General features: G+C 37.2%; 1 protein-coding gene across 3 annotated transcripts in view; it reads left to right on the top strand.

The window, feature by feature from the left end:
- The window catches only part of CADM2 (cell adhesion molecule 2), a 625,008-nt gene that overhangs the window by 438,716 nt on the left and 166,875 nt on the right, over window positions 1-19,417 (top strand). For all 3 annotated transcript variants that reach the window (XM_057410463.1, XM_057410465.1, XM_057410464.1), the window contains one exon: window positions 5,969-6,118. In XM_057410463.1, coding sequence (XP_057266446.1) covers window positions 5,969-6,118 — 150 coding nt within the window. The remainder of the gene's footprint in view (window positions 1-5,968; window positions 6,119-19,417) is intronic.

The following is a 19,417-nucleotide window of genomic DNA, read 5'->3' on the forward strand; positions in this document are numbered from 1 at the left end:
GAGAATTGTGATTCAGGCCGTCAGTACTTCTGTGTTATTGATGGGTTTGGTTGGGGTTATTTTCATTCTTTCTCTATTAGTTTACTGCAGGCAGATAGTACAATTGTTTGACTTGCCTCAAGGTTTGATCATGGAACAGAACGTAATCATATATACTGTAATGGATATATATATGTGTCTGACTGACCTGACCTGCTGTGTCAAGTGTTCTTGCCAGCCATTTGTTGTGAAGAAAGCAAACAAGCTGGATGGGTAGCCCTGTCTTTAGAACAGTGATCGTCTGAGTCACATTCATTATCCAATCATACCTGTCAATCAACTCAGTTAATAGTAAAGTAGGAAGTAAATTGCACTGAACCAACCTAAAAATATGTCTTCAGAAGAGTATGTATTATTTACATATTCTGCATTTTCTAGGTGTTTATAAAACTAAAGTGTCCCTTTAGTTTTTGCTAAGCAGCATTTGATGGAGGGATTTCACTTTGATCCAAATTAAAACTCATGTGAAAGATACAACTTTTACCTTTCTTCCCCACCCCATCTTACCTTCTTACCCACTCCCCACCACCCCCCAGCTCACATTCTCACCTGTTTCTTCAGCTAAACAGGGATAGTTCTAATATTGCTTGAACTGATCAGCCTCATGCTTTTCCTGTATTCTCTAAAAGCTGACAGGTAGTAAAAGCCTTTTTTGCAGTGCGTGTGGGAGCCCTGGCTTTTGCGAGCCATGTGTCCCATCATCATCATAAAATCTTATGATATTTTTTCTACTGGTTTATCTTCTACATTAAGTATCAGTATCTGCCCTTAGTACAAATACGAAATTTGGGTGTCTTTTTCCATACCTGCAACCTGAAAGAAGGAATTACTAGTCCTGTTCTGTAAAGCACTACTAAGGTTTCTGGAATGGTGTGTTAGTGTCCTGGCTGCTCATATTCAAGGAAGAGGTGGATTGTCAAGTTTTACAGGGATGGAGGGGCCATCCTGTGAGAGGCAAATAAAACATCTTGGTTTGTACAGCTAGCGCAATGAACACTAAAATGTGATGTATCTGGGAAGAGCGTAATGCACTTATGAGCAATGCGGGAAGTGCTTACAGGTTTTCACTGCATGTTGAAATTTAATGTATAATTAATTATTATTAAGTCATATGCTATGTTCTTTATTGCTTTCTGCTCATTCATATTGACCATGTAGGAGTTTTATTGAAGTAAAGACCAGTTTATTTTTTTTGTATTGTTTTAAGAGAAAGTTTTGTTAGGAATTGAATTATTTTCAATGTGTTTATATATATATTAATAAAAATATGTGATGTATTTAATGTTTTCATGACTTCTTGAGTTACAGTTATATCTGGAAAAAGGAGCCATAATACTTAAAATCTTTTTGACTTCTGTAAGGCTTTTGACTTGAAATAGAGTGACATTTTGAGTAATAAGCAAAACTCACTCAAAACCAACCTTACAAGCATCAAGCAACTTAGAACTGTTTCAAAAAGTAGGGTGAAAGTATAATGACAAAGAAGAACCCATGACTGAACAGTTGTGTTTCTGTGCATTTGTTTGCATATGGAAAAGTGGTTGGTACTGTACTATTCAGATGGTTTTCAGAAACAACCTGGGAAGCACAGTTGTTGCCAGCAATATTTGTGAATGCCATGAAGACTGTGGCTATATGAAATAAGGAAGAGCACAGGTCAGTAGGCTTGAAGTGAGATAAGTGCAGTGAAACATAGGGACATACGTCAAATAGATACAGGACAAGAAATAAAATGGGTTTGTTTTTGGAGTGGTGTCTGAGAAAAAACACAGGCATCGTGGTAAACAGTCAGACAAGAGTCCCCATCTGACCCTGTGGCCAAGGATATTCATTTAGGTGTGCAAAAAAGAACCTGAAGTGCTGATGGAGAAGTGGCATCATCTTTGTATCTTCTCCTGTGACTGCTACAGTGGCGTCTCCATGTCTGGAAACACACTTCAGAAAGAAAATGGCAAATGAAAGAGGGCACAGAGAAGAGCCACAGACTAATTAAAGGATTAGAAAAATATGGTTTCTACAGAAAGGCTTAAGAGCTCAATTTATTTAGGTTGTCAAAGAGAAGGTTAATGGGTGATATGATCATGGTCTCTAAGTGCCTACAAAAGAAAGAAAAATTTGATCATAGAGGGCTCTTCAGAACAAGTGGAAAGATGCAACATTAGCCAGTTGATGCTAGGTGCTGCAATGAGACATTCAGACTAGGTGTAAAATCCTGTTTTCATGTTTAAACAGTGATGACCATTGCTCTCTCAAATAAGTTACTGAAAGTGCCACTAAGTTTTCCATTACTAGGCTTCTTAAGTAAAGGCGGAATGCTTCTGTTAGATATGATATTGTCTTGTTTGATTTCTGCTCACAGAGTTAAGGAAAAAATTAAGAAATAGGAGCTTATATATTATGAACTCTTCATGCTAGAGAACCACAGTGATAACACCTACTTGTTGAAATGATGAAACTATTTCTTTAAACATACCTTTGTCTGGCATGGCCTTTAGGCTTGCCTTCGTATTGAAAGCAGTTCAACAAGCATTCTTGATTTAATGGGACTATTCAAATGGATTAGAACCAGCGCAGTCAGTGCTGGGAGTATGAATGGTTATAAGTTATCCTATGCATAAGGGGTTTATCCAAAGCAGATCCCTTGGGGAGTGATGTGATTCCAGCCACAGGTAGCTGTGCTGCAGTGGGGGCCTGCTGCCCCTGCAGCTCAACGGTGGTACCCAGAGGTGTCTGAGAACACCTTGTCTGCATCTCTGATGGCCTGAGCTCTTCATCCCAGCATGCTCATAGCCTGGCAGCTTTGCCGGCATGCTTTCTAGGCACATGCTACCTACCTGTTTAACAGACATGGGCATCTCTCAGAACAGTGAGTCCCCCAGGAACCAGATCTAATCTTCAGTGGCATAAAACTTGATACTTGTAATGCTGTGTTAAACGGCACAATATGGATGCTTTCTGTAGTGTTCATCTATCTCATACAGGCTTTTAAAACCTTTTCCAGTCCTTCCAGTCCCAAAGTTCCTATTTCAATAATTCAAGTTAGATGCTGATACCAACAGAAAAGCAAATCTCATAAATGTTTCTTTGTCTTAGCTATCCCATCATTTATAAATAATTTTGGTCTTCATGATGAGGCGTGCAATATCTGGTCTTGCTTTGCCGATTTTCTCTGTTCCGCACAGGCTGCCTTCTTTGCAATTTGGCTAATTTCCAGATAAAATGGTTCATTTTTTTTCTCTACCTTTCTCTATTCTGAGTTTCCTATGAAGCTGTGTGCATCTTCTCCAGATCCACACAGCTTCTGTATGGGTAATGGATAGAATGAATGCTTTGATTTCACTATTATATGCTAGATTAATTCTTACATCCACAACATCAACATGCAGTAAAATGGCCAGAGAAAAGAAAGTTCTTCAGACCTCTTTCAGATCGTATCATCTACAGTTTCCATTTAAATGGTTCATCAGAAAAATTCACCTATTAACCACTCTTCTAGTTAAACATGTCTGTGACATCACAATCATTAGCAAATGATAGACTACATATATGCTGACACCTACATGATAAGAACTAAAATATCAGAAAGGGAATATAGGGTAATTCTGGGGAGTTCTTCCAAATGGGTTAATAGGGTGCTAAATCATTACAGCAGTTTTTTATTAAACTATCTTCCATTCCTAGTCTGTAATGTAAATGACAGATGTCACTGTGCTAATCTCTGGCATTAGGCTGTTTAATGCTTCTTGTATGCAAAAAGTGGTTTAGCCTGCATTGCCTTGTATCCACAACTCATTCTTTAGAAGGTCATCTCTTTGGCAAGATGCCTGTAATTTAGTGGAAGTAATAACAGGCTATGTGCATTTTTCTGGATTTTTAAAATTCTAATTTAAGTGATAAGCAATTTCTGCAGTATCTGGAGGTTCTTTGACGCATGGGAATGGAAAGAGGAGAAATGGAAGGAAATGACATATCTTTGCTGTTCTTTTTCTTTCCATCCTTGTTTATGATTTTTCACTCATCAAGTATTTCTCAATGTGTGGTTTTCAAGAAGTGGGGTTTGATTAATGAAGTGTCAGATATAGAGGATGTCATAAGATTTTAGTGTTCATTTTTTGCAGCATTTGAATTAGCCATGATGTTTTCGGTATTCCTTTATTTTTGTTTACTATTTCTGTTACCCTGTTGATAGTAAATACCCTTTTATAGTAAATCTTAGTACATAGTAAATTTTGACATTTAGACATCTGTAGGAAGTTGATATTTATACAAAAATCAGACCAGTTTTACATTTTTATGGGAATCCTTTATTTATTTTAAACCAAGAGAGCGGAGAGTGTTAGACTATCTAGCCGCTAATGCTTTCATTGACGTAGGAGCTTATGTACCAGGCCTAATGCCATAAAATATGTTACATAGGGAAATGGGCAGCTATCAAAACCTGACAAGAATTCTATTTTTGTCAATATCAGCAGGTCAAATACAAGTTCAGTTTTTACTCTTTATTTAGTAATTTCTTACTCTGGTCATCTGAAAACCTGTATTTGAGATACTAGACTTCTATATAAAAGGCATGCCTCAGTTTAACTTAGCTTGGGGAGCAACTCTGATGAGAGCCACTAAAATAGGATGTTTGTGTGAAGGTTTTATGTGATTCTGTATTGGTACAATTACTGGATATTTTATATATAATTTCCTTGATGTACTTATGTCTGTGAGCTTGTTCACATCTATAGGATTGTAGAGACTTTTCACTTCAGACATATCCCACATGAGTGTCCATCTAGGCATTATGCTAGCAGCAATACCTGCCCATAAGTGCTTCTTGTATTAACAGAACCTCTATAAAAGGGGGGGAAGAAGGAAGCATATATTTGATTTAGACTATTGTATTGCCTTTCTTTTGCATTGTATCCTTGAAGAAATTACTACATCTCCAGATAATGATGTGTCTTTCTTATTACTGAAAAACTTTTCTTTCCTCATCCATGTTAAAAATTACTTCCATGTTTTTACTGTGCTCCCTTGTTACAGTACTGTTTGTCAGAATGTCTTGTGCTATTTGTCAAAGGCTGTTCTCACAATACATAAGCACTTCAGTCTAACTACAGCATTGAAAATACTTGGGATTCAAAAAAGTGGGTGATGCTGCTGCTTTATTGTGTAGAGGTATTTGGAAAACTTCCCAGTGACTTTTCAGCAAGCACTTAGTGTGATTCATAATGCTCTGGGATAGAATCACAGATGTGAAAGAGACCTACTACATCATCACTTCCATTTTCATATGAGATCAGGTTATATTCCCTCAACAGAGGATGCATTGAGTTTCACATACATTTGCAAAACAGTGGATGCATAGGTTCACAATACATTTGCTCTCTTAACAGCTTACCAAACCTGGCAGGAAAAGCATTGTCCTGAGAATTTATTAAAAAACATAAGAAGAAACAGGGAGTCAAGACTGACTTGTACCTCTATTTTAAAAAGCTGATGCAGATTTTTATGTTACGCTTTCAGGGATGTTTTCAACAGCCATTTAACTGTATCATCTGTACTAAGGTATCTGGATAGGGATGTAGCACGTGAGCCCCATGCAGAGGCATAGCCTGGATGTGTGGGTGTGTCTGAGGAGATAAAATTGCAATGTATTTCTTTGGATTTAATTAGTATGACTTACGGGGGGAGGGGGGGGAGGGAGAGGAAGGGGGGGGTGGAAATCCCTATTTCTTCATTAATCTGTTTCTTAGATGCAGAGAATATATTGCAAATATAACTTTTTTCAATTTATCATAGTATCTTTTATTGGTCACACACTGAATTCAGGCTCTGTCACCTGTGGGAAGTTGCATCAATAAATTCAGTTTTACAGCTTAAAATCTTTCTTTTTTTCTCTCACCCTCTTCCCTTCTCCATCCCTCCCTTCCCTCCTCAGGCAGCCAAGGGCAGTTTCCACTTACACAGAACGTCACCGTTGTTGAAGGAGGTACAGCAAATTTGACCTGCAGGGTCGATCAAAATGATAACACCTCCCTCCAGTGGTCAAATCCAGCTCAACAGACACTGTACTTCGATGACAAGAAAGGTAAATCATTTCCTGAGCTCATCCTTCTGCATCGTTTTTTCTAAGAAATATTTAAAGCTATTTCCCTTTAATACTTTAATGTGAAAACATTTGCGAGGAATAGATGTTTTCAGCTATAATTATGACATAATCATTTTGTTCGAGGTGGTTTGCTGAAGGGCTCTCTTCCATACAAAATTGTATTTTATTATTAAAGGAAAAGAATTATATTTGAAATTCTTATTGCAAGTTAATTTGGAAAATATTGTTGCAAAATATCTTGGATGAGCATATATGGGTGGTAAGAGACCGGCAAGGGAAGTTGTCCATAAACCTTGTGACTTGCTTTTATTAGTGTGTGTTTGTGTTTACACATATATATATGTTACATTTGTATGTATATAATCCCACTATGTGCTTCAGGTGTACTGCAGTTTTGCTGTTAGTGCAATACAGAGCTGCTGTGGTAGGTAGCTAATAAAAATGCTCAGTTTTAGTGCCCTGATTTTTCCAATTATGCATAGATTTTTTAATTTTAGTTAAATTAGAGGGGGGAAAAAAGACATTCCTTACAAAAAGAACAGCATTATCACTGTAGTAGGATATATTTCTAAGATCTTTATCTTAATCTGATATGAAAAAGCATTCCATTTTACATAATAGAATGTTGAGATAAAAATTACATTATATTCCATAAAGAAATTAAAACTCAAGTTATGAGGAATAAATTCATCACTTGGCTTCAAAATGCAGAAGCTTTGGTGTTGATTTCAGCGTTACAGAAGTTCAACAATATTTCATTCTTAATTCTAGTGCTTGAATTTATTCTAAAAGGTGCTACATACTCTAGAACATATTTTAACAAGTGCAGTTATTCCTCTGCTTGAAATTAAAGAACCACTGTCCAAATGCTTTGCTGGATGGTGACAAGACTTTAAAACACGTTGTAGGACTGAAAATGCTTTGTGGATCTATGCACTTCAATAAAAGTAGAGTCTAAAACCTGTCATTTTCTACCTGCCGAAGCTGCAATCAAAATATGGGGCTTTTTTGCTATTAATATAATAGCTGAATTGAATCTCTTGATGGTGTTGAAGTGGTTCCTTTCTCTTTTATCTAATTTCCTGTAGCGTGTAATCATTTGATTTGCAATTTCTTTGAAATCATAAGTACCATTTGAACACAGGATTGAAGATGAGAGGTTTATAAGGTGAAAACTTTTGAGCTGTAAATCTAGTCCTGTAACCTTTATTCATATGGACCCCCATATTAATTTAGCTGTAATCATTGGTGGTTTGGGATGGGTAAATAATGTCTGCAAAACTAAAAGCAGAGAGAACTTGTCTGTTAGAGCGTATCAATATGCAGCAAATCTGTATCTTTTAATAAAATAAGTGACATTTTAAAAGATGCTGAGAAGGACATGGGAGGACTGCAAATAGATTAATTTGAGCTTTGTGGCCATTTTGGTATGAATTGAATTTTCTGTGTAGTTTAGCTAAATCTGTACTTTTACAGCGAATAATTGAAGTTTGTATTACTTTTTAATATAATGAATTGAAACAACAGAATTTGAATGGCATGCAGCATAGTAAGGACTTAGAAGCAATTTATATTCCCCACAGGGAATGTGAGGAGCTGAACTGTGTAAATTTAAAGGACCACACTCTTTATTGAACTGTTAGCTTGTCCCAAAACTTTGAGGAATACTTGACTCATTTTATCTAGGGATTACTGTATATCTGTTAGACAGAAAAACGTCTTGATGTGGTCAAGAATAAATTAGGTCCTTCAGACAGAAATATTTAGTCTTTCTTATGCTGGCAGGGCTTTGCATTCTATGTGATGTGTCCAGACTCAAATATACCAAGGGGAGTAAGCAGCATCCCAGTGCTACACGGGAAACATTCTGCCACTTCTGAAAACAAAGTTGCAGCTTTCTTTGGCAATTTTTCTGTGTATGTATGTGTTCTTATAAGGAAGACAGAGATTTCCTTTACAGGCTTTGATGCTTGTGTAACTGAGTCAAAATGGAGAGAGATACTCATGTCTGTGATATCTTGGTGGTTTCCTCAGTAAATGATGGAAAGTGCAACTGTAAAGGCTTTTTTTTTTCCTTCATCTTTTTTTTTTCCCCACCTCTCCCAGCCAAGTATACAATTTGGCTATAAAAAGCAGCTTTCTACTAGATCCAGTCATTATATTTAATTTATTGAGAGCAATGCCTCAGCCAGAGTCTTTTAAAACCTGTCTTTTAATGTTAGCCAAAACCAACCTTCAGATCTTACTTTTCCTTTTAACACCATGAAAATTGCTATTTAATAGCTGTGTTTCTCAAACCCTGAAAATTCATGAAAGCTGTTGAGTGGGTTGTAGAGTATTACAATGGTGTAAGGTTAAGGTCTGTGTAGGAAACAGACCCTTAGAAGAGGAGCACCACCAATAGCCTTTATATCCATCAAAGCTGAGTAACTGTTGATGCTACCATGTTCAGAACTAAATCAAATTTGTATGCCTTTAACTTTACTTCCCTTCAGTAAGTTATTTTCCAGCTATGTACTCATAAGAATGACAGATGCAGGAATGACAGTATTTGTTTTTTATGACTGGAACTATAACAAAAAAAAAAAAAATCAGGAAATCTTTCCATTGATTGTTCTGTATTTTAGTAAATATGAGAAAGGTAGTAAAATGAAGGAAGGCAGTTAAGTATCAAAAAAGGGTCCAAGCTGCAGCAGGAGATAAGGGAGATGACAGCTGACAACATATGGCAGAACAGGTGACAAAAATACAGCAGAATGTCCATGAATTGAAAAGCCCTCAGCTTCTAGATTATACTTGGTGGGACCCCTTTCATGTTTACACTTCTTTCCCAAGCCATTTGGTTCCTCTGCCTTCAAAAAGTATTTTCTGACCAAAATAGAAAATTTGCTGGGGCCAGGATAAAAAGAGTCACGTGTTCACATGGAGGGAATGTCTGCTTCCCAGTCCCATGCCTTTCAACAAGGGGTTAATTATTAGTCTCCGTTTCATTCAGAATGGATGACATATTATGAAAAGCATGTTTGCGCCATTTTGCGTTCTACTGAACTGTGATGCAATCATTAAAATTGAATTTAGGAGTCATAGTCTTCCTTTTTCTGTTCTAGATATTCCAAGGAAGCATGGAAATGCAGTGAGCCAAATACACTAATACCAAAGCTACACTGTTAAAATTATTCTTCTGGTTCTCCGTGTATGGAGAACCACAAACATGCTATGGCCACATGTTTTTCAGTACAGATTTTGCTCAGTGAGGAGGATTTTGTGGCTGGTAAAGAACACCTCCACTGCCACCCTCCTAGCAATTTAATATTGAATATTTATGAAGGGGGCAAAGACTATTTTTAACTTCAGACATTTTTGGCACCTGGCCTAGACAGTCTTACAATGATACAGATAAGAAATGAGTACAGTTTTGTTCCAGAAGAGGCAATGCTGTAAATTTAGTGAATATGAAACCATGTTTCAGAGGTTGCTTCCAGGTCCTCATAACTTGAAGTAGTCGATTTGGGTTTTGTTGTAAATTTAGGCCTAAAACATGTTTAAATTACTGTGGTAATGGGAACTGGGGGAAGAAAAGAACGTTATAGCTTTATTTTATTAGCTAAGCCACAGAAAACATTTGCTTCCCTCTGACTTTTATTTTGACACTCTAAATTAAAGCTGGAACTAACTTTGTCTTCATTATTATTTTAACAAACAGTAGTTAAAATATGTGACAATACAAATGTTTGATCTTGTGCATTGGTCTTACTGATGACCTGTCTCCTTCACTGTGAATGTCTCTCTCTTGTCCTTTCTGGTGCTGCTTTTTTTCTGGTTCCTCTACCTTGTAGCTTCAAGGACATTGTTTGTCAGTTTGGTTTTTAACTCATGCTCTTTCGTTTGAAGCATGAAGTCTTTACTTAACAGTAAAGTACAGTGTAGTTTGGATAAATTGTATTAAATTTTAATAGCCTTTACAACCTTAGCAAGACCCCCCCTCTTCGGTTTCCCCCTCCTGTACAGACTTAAAGATCGTGTCTTCCTGGAAAATAAAAATTCACAGCTCACCCTGGGCAAGTTTGCATTCTTTGGAAACAAATGTAAATCATATGCTGCAAATAGAATGAGTTTTTCCTTATACAATTTTCAATAATTGCCATAGAAACCTCCATGTTCCTATATGTACCCAAGTACCTATAATTATGTAGCTGCCTTTGGAAGAAGCACGGTGTGCAGTGATGTAGGACTGGCAGATATGATTTTAAATTAATACTGGTTATTTTATTTTATCTTCACTGGTAGCACTTCTTAAGGGTTTTGAGTGGACAATAATCAGATATGAATGCAGATGTATAACAAAAAGCATGTAACACAGAAACACAGCAATGGTTGATAAAGAGGAGACTGAAAAAAACCTTCATTTAGCTTGTTATAGCAGCTGTCATCTTATACTCCCTTCAGATAGGGAATATAGATACATGTAGAGCAAGATATGGAGTTATAAAGGAGGCATGAACAATGGTTGTTGATGTCAAAGGTGTTATATCGATCAAAGGTGTTATAGCTCATCAATATAAAAATGTGCAATCAGGCTATCAAAATGAAGAGAAACAGTACCTGGCGTATACATACCTAACAGTTTTTCTCGGTCAGGCAAGGGCAAATGTAAGATATCCACTCATCACCTTAACAGAGAAGTTTTCAGGTCTGTCGGTAGTAAAAGAAGTCATGTGTTGACATTGATCGTGACAAGTTTGCCACAAACTAGCATGTCAGATTTTGACAAGACATATGCCTGATGCTAATCATAGATGGCTACATCCCTTGTGTTTTCATGCAGTAGTAGCACTTTCATGTCTTACTGAAAAATTAGAAAGTGTATTCCAAGTGTATTCCAAGCTCAGGATTATTCATCCCTGAGCAGCAGAATATGTTTCTTTAGATGATCTTTGATTTTTTTACATGTAAGAGTACTTGGCATTTATGTAACTCCCTATCATCTTGAAAGCTTTCAGAGATACTGGTGCACTAGGCAAGGGTTATGAGAGGGCACTCTACTCGCAAAGCTCCTGAGAGCTTCTCTGATAGGCATGATGCCCCAGGTGAGTTTGTGGAAACATGTTTTGAGTATAGCAGCTGCCCATAACGTTCTCCAGTTGCTCCCCCTTGGGATAGCACTATCATGTTTGAACTTGCGGGTAAGTTTGGAGACAGGACATGTCTCTAATCAAAACATAGTGCCTTTTGGCATACCTAACTATACTATCAACTCCATGAAAACAACTCCAAACCTTTTTCTTTCTCAATATAAACATATTAAGAGGGAGACTCTGAAATTCAGTGCACAAGGTATGGGATTTTAATAACAGTTTCACATATGTCAGTTTGGGAGGATTCATTATTGCAGAGAACTTTTGATTCTAACTGCAACACTGCCACAATTAAATGGTGACTGAATTGCCATACAAAAGGCTGGTACTTTCAGGCATAAAAATCTGGTCTTTCTGATGTTATAAACATCTGTTAGTTAGCTGTATTTACCCCTTGACTTGTTTTGTGGAAGCCTAACTCTGGATATTGAATTTAAGTATAAATCCAGCTTACACTATTCTGTGGTGGTTCACCTGCCAATTCTAAGCTACATAAGGAAGCAGAGGCACTTGCAAGTACAAACTACAATTTGAGAGTATTTCTGATTGGGGGGAAACAGTGAACTTCCTTCCTGAGGGATCATTTAATGATTCTAGTAAGCAGTTGAATTTAAGATGTAGGTGTACATGTAGACAAACAAACCTCAGGTAGAAGAAGTAGGCTTCTACAAAATGAAAGTCGGAGACGCAAAGAAAATACGTCCTTTTCCAACGGAAAGTAGGAAATACATGCTTTAGATAAGCTATGCAGACAGGGAGGCAGACAACCTGTGTTGTTGGGAGGACTGAGAGCATTAGTATTTAAGTAATGCAAAATTGAGTAGCAATGATGAATGGGCTTATGTCTCCACCTTCACATGCTCTGTTTCCTATTACATAATGGAGTAGAGGTGGTATCAGACAGTAGATGATGACCAAGCTTAACTCCCTCCTAGGGTACGCATACAAATTAGAGATTCACTGTTGCTTAGAGTATAATGGACCCTTTCAATGAGATAATACACTGTAGTTAAGCCTGTGACATGGCATGAAAAGCAATGGGGAAAATGGAAGAAAACTCTGCAGACAAATACTGAAGTATGATTTTACAGCTGGAAAAGTTGTGGGGAAGGTAGACAGAGGAACAGGGTTGTTATTTTTTTACCCCTGAGCTGAATAGCAATAGCTTGTTAATGCCTTGTAAAATTTCAGAGGTTTCTAGCATTTAAAGAAGAAATTATCAGAGATAGCAATCTGGTTTTCACAGAGACCTTTCCATGCAGATCTTTTAGAATAGTTCTTCCAAGGTATGTATTTAAATTTAATGGGTTTATGTTGGTCAGATCTGTTGATTTCACAGTTATGCTACACAACTATCAGTTTGGCCAGCTTTTTGTCTTCCCTTGAGGCCCATGGTATGACTTACAGACATAGATAACCTAGGTTAAGTCTTTCAGCTGCAATTTTGTTTCTTACTACTGGGTCCTTATGCTCATTCACTCCTCCACAGTGGGGCAGAGGAGAGAACTGTAAGGGCAAACCCCCAGAAAAACTCATCAAGTTTAATAAGTCAAAGATATAGACAAAAAAGCAAGTGATGGAAAGGCAGTCACTCACCCCTCCCACCAGCAGACTGGTGCCCAACTAGTCTCTGAGCAATCCCTACTTGGGGAAAACAGCTCATAAGGTTTACTGTTGAGCACAGCTTCTTATGGTGTGGAATATCCCTTTAGTTAGTTAGGGTCATTTCCCCAGCGTGTCCCCTCCAGTCTACTTGAGGGGGATGCAGAGTGAGAAACAGAGAAGTCCTTGACACTGTGTGTGCAAGCACTGCTCAGCTATAGCCAGTGCACTGGTATCTTACGCACACTATTTTGGTCATAGATCAAAAATACAGCACCATACAGACTCCTGTCTAGAAAAAATCAATGCAATCCCAACCAGACCCAGTACACCTTGCCCCTGAGCAATGGGTAGGAAATTAGCATAAATGATTTTAGACAGTAGTTCCTTAGTGGTCTTAGAGCTTCTGAGCTCAAGTGTCTCACCTGATCCTTAAAAACCAGGATTTAAAAACAGACTGCCACTTTTGAAAGCCAGAATGCTTGTGTTCATGCATCCTAAAAAAGATAAATGTGGTAAAAGAGAACAGGAGTCTGTTAAAGCATCTTGACAGTTATTGTCTGTATGACTGTGAAAATTACATTTAAAAAATGTATTACAATGCATTCAAATATTATTTCATTGCAATAAATTAGTAGAACTACTCCCACTTACAGCATTTATTTTTTTCATTTCTTAGCAGTATTAAGTGAGCAAATGAGCATAGTGTAGAGATGGCTGGAAAGTGTAGGAGTTTGCATTATATTGTGCTGAAGTGTGGATACGTGGAGAAATTAATTTTGCCAGCACTCAAGCTAAATGGAGAATGAAGCTGATACATTGGAATATGATGAAGTGAAGCTGTAGTTGTGATGACACTGCTAAGATTACTCTGTTAAGAGTTTCTTGATATTCAGACTGGTGGCTATTTTTGTTTCAAATGGCAAAGAATCTTCTGAGAAGTTAGAAATTGGATGGGGGAGGGAGGCAAGGTTCCAAAAAAAGGGTGGAAAGAGAAATTGCATACACGTGGCCTCTCTGGACTGGTGGTTTGTGTGGATGAGCAAAACTTCCTGTTTTCCTGAAGAAAATGGACCTATTGCATTAAATTCTGAACCCATTGTTTTCTTTCAGACAACTTTTAGAGCAAATGATAGCTAGCAACAATCTGAGTGCAAAGAAGGGCAAGTGGGAGAATATGCTCACAATGATAAGCAGTAGATCCAGGATCAGAAGAGCTCAACATTGTGCATCATAAGGAGCATGAAGGTAGGCAGAAAAAGACATTTTGTTTTTAGTCAGAAGCACAGTGAACAGTATTCCTTAGGGAAAGTGAAAGTTATCTTTATGAAGAAACTAGGTGACAGGCAAGAGTGCTGATTAATACAGTAGAGTCATAGGGATAAGAGAATTACCAGGCAAACCAGAACCTGGATGTTTTGTTGTATAAGGGACCGTTAGATCCAGAAAAACTTTGCAGAATGGAAAGAACTGATTTTGCAAAGAGTATCTGATATTTGCAAGCAGGGTGAAAATTATGCTTCTAAAAAGAAAACAGCAGTGGAAAAAGTTGAGGTGCAAATGTTTAGAAATGGTATATTAGATTATAAATAAGTAGACAATGCTTTAGGATAAAAGCACAAAAATATTTGTAATTAAAAGTGAAAGACAGACACAGAACATTCAGATATTCCCAGAAGAGAAAGATGTGATATATTACAAATAGAAATAAGAAAAAATCCACACCTTAAGTACAGTCATGACTTTGCATCTGGGTTGACACAACTCTACCAAGGACAAACCAGAAACCCTCGAAAACATGACAATATCTGCATGGCACAGTGCCATGAAGAGGCACCTGTGCTAGTGCTTAAGATGTTTCTAGCAGATCTGTCCAGATTCCATAAGGTTTCTCCACACTGGCTAGTGATAATGGAAACAATGAATCAGAAGCTGACTTTGAAACAGAAACTGAAATTGAATGCAATATAATCACAGCAGCCCTAGCCCTAACAGCAGGGGGTACAATCACTGCCATTCCAGCTGGTTTTGGAAGTTAACATGGAGATTAACTATCAGTCAGTAAATGCTGGAGGAGTAAAAACACAGCAGGTCAAGCAGAAATGTAGTCCAGAATGGTGATTAAACAACATATTTTTAGAGAATTACCCAACTGTATGGAAAACAACTCCAAAGATATGACTTGAAGGACAATGACTACTATGTAGGAAAATAGTAAAGGAATAGGAAAAGCTTCTTCTATCAGCATGATATAGAATTGGGAATCTGGGAGTCTGGATTAGTTAGACCTGAGATAACTTGATTCCAGGCCTGCCCCAGAAGCTGGTTTGATAACACAGTTATACCTGTGGACTTCAGCCATCTGCCTTTTGAAATTACAGCCTCTCAGAGAAGATAGAGGCTTGCCAGACTGTATATTTCTAACATTGCTCAGTCAAATATGGTAGAGAAGTCCCAGAGCTGCCTGTGATCCCAGATGGCAAGTCCCCACAATGTTGTGTTAGCAGGGCTTAAGAGTTTATTGGCTAGGAGATAAATTCCCTCTGAGTTAGAGCTAACTGGCATACAGTGAGTGTGAATGTCTCTGCAGCATGCTTTCCTTCACTTCTATTTTCACGCTTAGCAAGGGTGAAGACAGCTTGGGTCTTTTTTCACTGGTAGCATGGATTCACTTTAACCTAAAATGGAGAAGATACTACTAAAGGCTCACTTTTAGCCATTCTTTATAAAGCAGGAAGACTTAATGGTAAAAGACTGGGCTTCTTAATGTTTAAAGGCTATAGTAAAGCAGTGTGATATTTTTCTTTCAAATAGTCACCCTAAAAAAATAAGCCCTTGTTGACTGGCACAATATATATGTGATATAAAGGAATGAAATGAGAAATCCTGATTTTGTTTAGAACCAAAATCTGCTGTTAAAAAGCCCAGAAAGCAAAACAAGCAAATTATTAAAAATACGTATAATGTATCTACTGAAACAAATTTGCAAAAGATGTGTACTACATCTAGCTGAATTTTTTTAATACCTCCCGTATATTACAGTCACACCTTATCATGTGAATATAAATCCCACTATATCACCAAAACTAGAATACCTTATTTAAATTTCCATTGGCAGTGGGAAACAAATCAAAGACAAATTTTACCATCAGATGTTATGAAGCCAGTCTAAAAGCCAGATGATTAATATATAGGAGGATCACAGTATTAAGGTCAGGCAAGATGAGGATTTTAATATATCCAGAGATTTAAATCAAAGCAGTAAATGTACACTTTCATAGTGCCTGGTCCTCAAAATATTACCGTTTTCAATTTCTGCAGTGGAAGTGAAGGCTCTACCGTTATTAGAAGTGCTCATCTCTCCACTCTCTTTCTGGTAGAAGCTTGTTTAAGGAACTTCCCTTTATGATTGTTTCAGCACAGAAAGTGTAACAGATCATCATGTCCTGGATCTTTAAGGATCTGTGTGCAGAAAAGTAATTGCTGATGAGCTGCTGATACGGGGTGAAAATCCTCAATAACTCAGTGAGAGACTGTGTGATGTTCTACTGTGAGCCGAAGAAAATAACTTTAAATTGAACAGAAACAAGAACTGAATCAACCTGAATGAGATTATTTTCAGAGGTATGAACTCTGGGTAAAAAGAGCTTGAGGAAACACAAAAACCAAAAGTTTTTTGGTGTAAATGTGTAAATGGAGGTGTAAATGGAGGAGAAAAAAAAAACAACAAACCAGTAGCACACAGAGTTCAAGGCATGCCAGTAGATGTTAAAAAATAGTTAAAATCCATGCCTGTAACAGCTAATGTACAGTAACTGACTGATAATTTTTGTTATCTATATATTAATTGTCAAATATGAATAAGTTTCCAGATTGCTGTTTAAAGAATATAAAATAATTAGAAGACTGGGAAGAGAAATAAAGCTTCATAAATATAAAATAAACCCAATGTGTAAGTTAAGTGTAGAGACTCTAAAAGAACCTTTTTTTGAAATGAAAATACAGATGTGAATTTCCATCATGGAGTCTGAGAAGAAAAAAGCAATTTTCTTTGTATGTGGCAGCTTATATTAAGGCTGGTGCTGCATCCCAAATGCCTTCCAGTTTGGTGTGACATGGATAAACTGTTGGAACAACCATTATTTTTCCTTCCTTGAATTTCAGCTTAGCTTTGAAGCAAAGCCCCATTGATCAGTCTGATCAAACCTTTTAAATGTATCCTGTCACAAGCTATTATTATTTTATTTCTATCTGTAGCTGTGCTGTCCAGTAGCAGCCTAAGAGAATAACACCATGCAACTACACTGACAGCTCAAGTGTGTGTAAAATGGAAGCATAACCAACTTAAATAGAATTGCTTATTATCTAAAATAACATTTAAAGGAAAAAATACCGTGCCATCTTACTAGATCATTCTTCCTATACAGATAACCTTGTCGTGGTTCAGTTTATGCCAGTGAACAAAAGCTTGGTTTATAAAATGTACATCGCAAGATTCAGTCTTAGCATATGTGTATGTATTTTTCTTCAAACAGGACATATTTTTCCATCTGATATTCTTCAGATTTTTTTAGTCGATTTTTCAGCCTAAAAATAAAGTGTCATCTGTATTTCTCCCATCCTGAACAAAATTATCATGTGTCTCAGTGCAAATCCTATAATTTCTACTTTAATACCATGGTTGTGCTGCTTGCTAACAAAGAGAAAAAAACCTGTCTGAATAGAACTATGTTGAACGAATATGCCAAACTTGAGTGAACTTGTATGAAACTATGTGCAATATGGCTAAGTAATATACAGAACTAGTACTTATAATACTTGTAAATAATACAAAGAAGCAGACAACTTAAATTCTTAATTCTACAGTATTTAAAAGAAGAAAAAATTCCAATGACTTGCAAAGCAATTCGTAGCATATAATTATGTGTATAAAATAGTACTCTTAAATCCTTTTTACCTCTGTTGCAGATAGAATAACTTGTATCAGGCACTAAAGGAGTAGAAAATGAGCAGTTGCACTATTTATACTAGAATCAAACAGTTTTGGTTTAGCCTGCTGTTTGAGCAATTGTGTGGTGAGCAAACTTAAAAATTGTTATTATATTAAAAATACATATGAATAATTCAATCTCTTAATTATCAAAGGTTGCTAAGGAGAATCACAGAGCAGTCACATTCCATTTCTTTTAACAGCATGATAGAAAGTTTTTGTTCACAATTAATGCAATGATTATCTAAAAATGAGAGATAGGGTCTGAGAAGTATCGAATTGCCTCTGTTGAGTTGAACCATGGGGAATTTCTGGAAGATTTACAATTGTATTGGCTCATTGCTTAATCAGATGGCAGAAAGATGTACTCAGTATGTATTCCTTTCTTTAGTGAAAGAAGTGATTAACCCATGCCAAATGCTATCTTGAAAGACTTTTTTCCTCCACCTACCTAGCAAAATTGTTTAATCCCTGTTTTGGTACTCTACAGACGCACAGTGTGCTCTGATGTGCTCAATAGAAGACATTTTGGATCATTTTTAATTTTTGAAGAGTAGATGTTTATCCTAGTCACATCTTGTGAGAAAACCAGAAGAGGCATGAAGACTGTGTAAGGACCCAAGACAGCTGAGCTCTTGGCAAGTCTGGTAGCAACACTTTACATGCTCCTGCCTCCAACTGTCTGTCCTGCCCCACTACCAGATGTTAGAGGCATAGTGAAAACAGTAGCAGAAGGGAATTTGCTCTTTGCCCATACAGGAAAATTTGCAGCTGGTTTCCTTCTGATTCTATTCCTTTGTTCTGAGTCTGTTATGGAAGTGGTAATTGCTAGTGTTGGGAATAGAGTCTGCGGCTGTTTCTTAAACCACCATTGCTAATTCCATCAAAGCATTTGTGCCACAACTCTTAGGCTGTTATAGAATAACTCTTCTCTGCAATCCTCTGGTCTGCCTGGGGAGATCTCCTGACAGTTCTGATCCACCGGAAAAGCAGAAATGTCAACTTAAAAAGTCAGACGTATATCTGCATTAGTCAGAACTTTCTTAGCAACTGACTCACACATACAGAATTTTCACCCTGTGAAGATAAGCCAGGACTGTGAACGGCTGTTTTTTTCAGACCTGTTGAAGATTTTGGTTTCCTCTTATTAACATTTAAAGAAAAAATGCTTATACTTTTCTTTCTTGTAATGCATAATGCTTTGATGTTGCCTGTCAATTTTTTGCATTTCATGTGTCTATCTTCCTGCAGATGAGCATCTGTTAGCACGGGACTAGGGGGGAGCCATGTATGGGAGGGCTTATTCTGTCTTTGTTTGTTGCAGTGTCCAATTTCATACTGGAATTGTTCTTGCACTCAGCTGGAAGGATCACCTTAGAGCTGAGGCAAGTAGAAGCCTTGAAGTCATGCAGACTGCTGTTCTCAGGAGGCCGAGCACAGTCTGTGGTGTTCTCGTTAGAATACCTGTCTCAGGCTCTGTTCATGTGAAGGACACCTGCCTGATCTTTCACCCTGAATTAAAGCCTGTAAAAGGCTGTGAGAAGGGAACAT

Source organism: Pezoporus wallicus, unplaced genomic scaffold (assembly GCF_028554395.1).
Source record: "Pezoporus wallicus isolate ANWC-B61680 ecotype Strahan unplaced genomic scaffold, APGP_CSIRO_Pwel_v1 contig_229, whole genome shotgun sequence".
NCBI lineage: Eukaryota > Metazoa > Chordata > Aves > Psittaciformes > Psittacidae > Pezoporus > Pezoporus wallicus.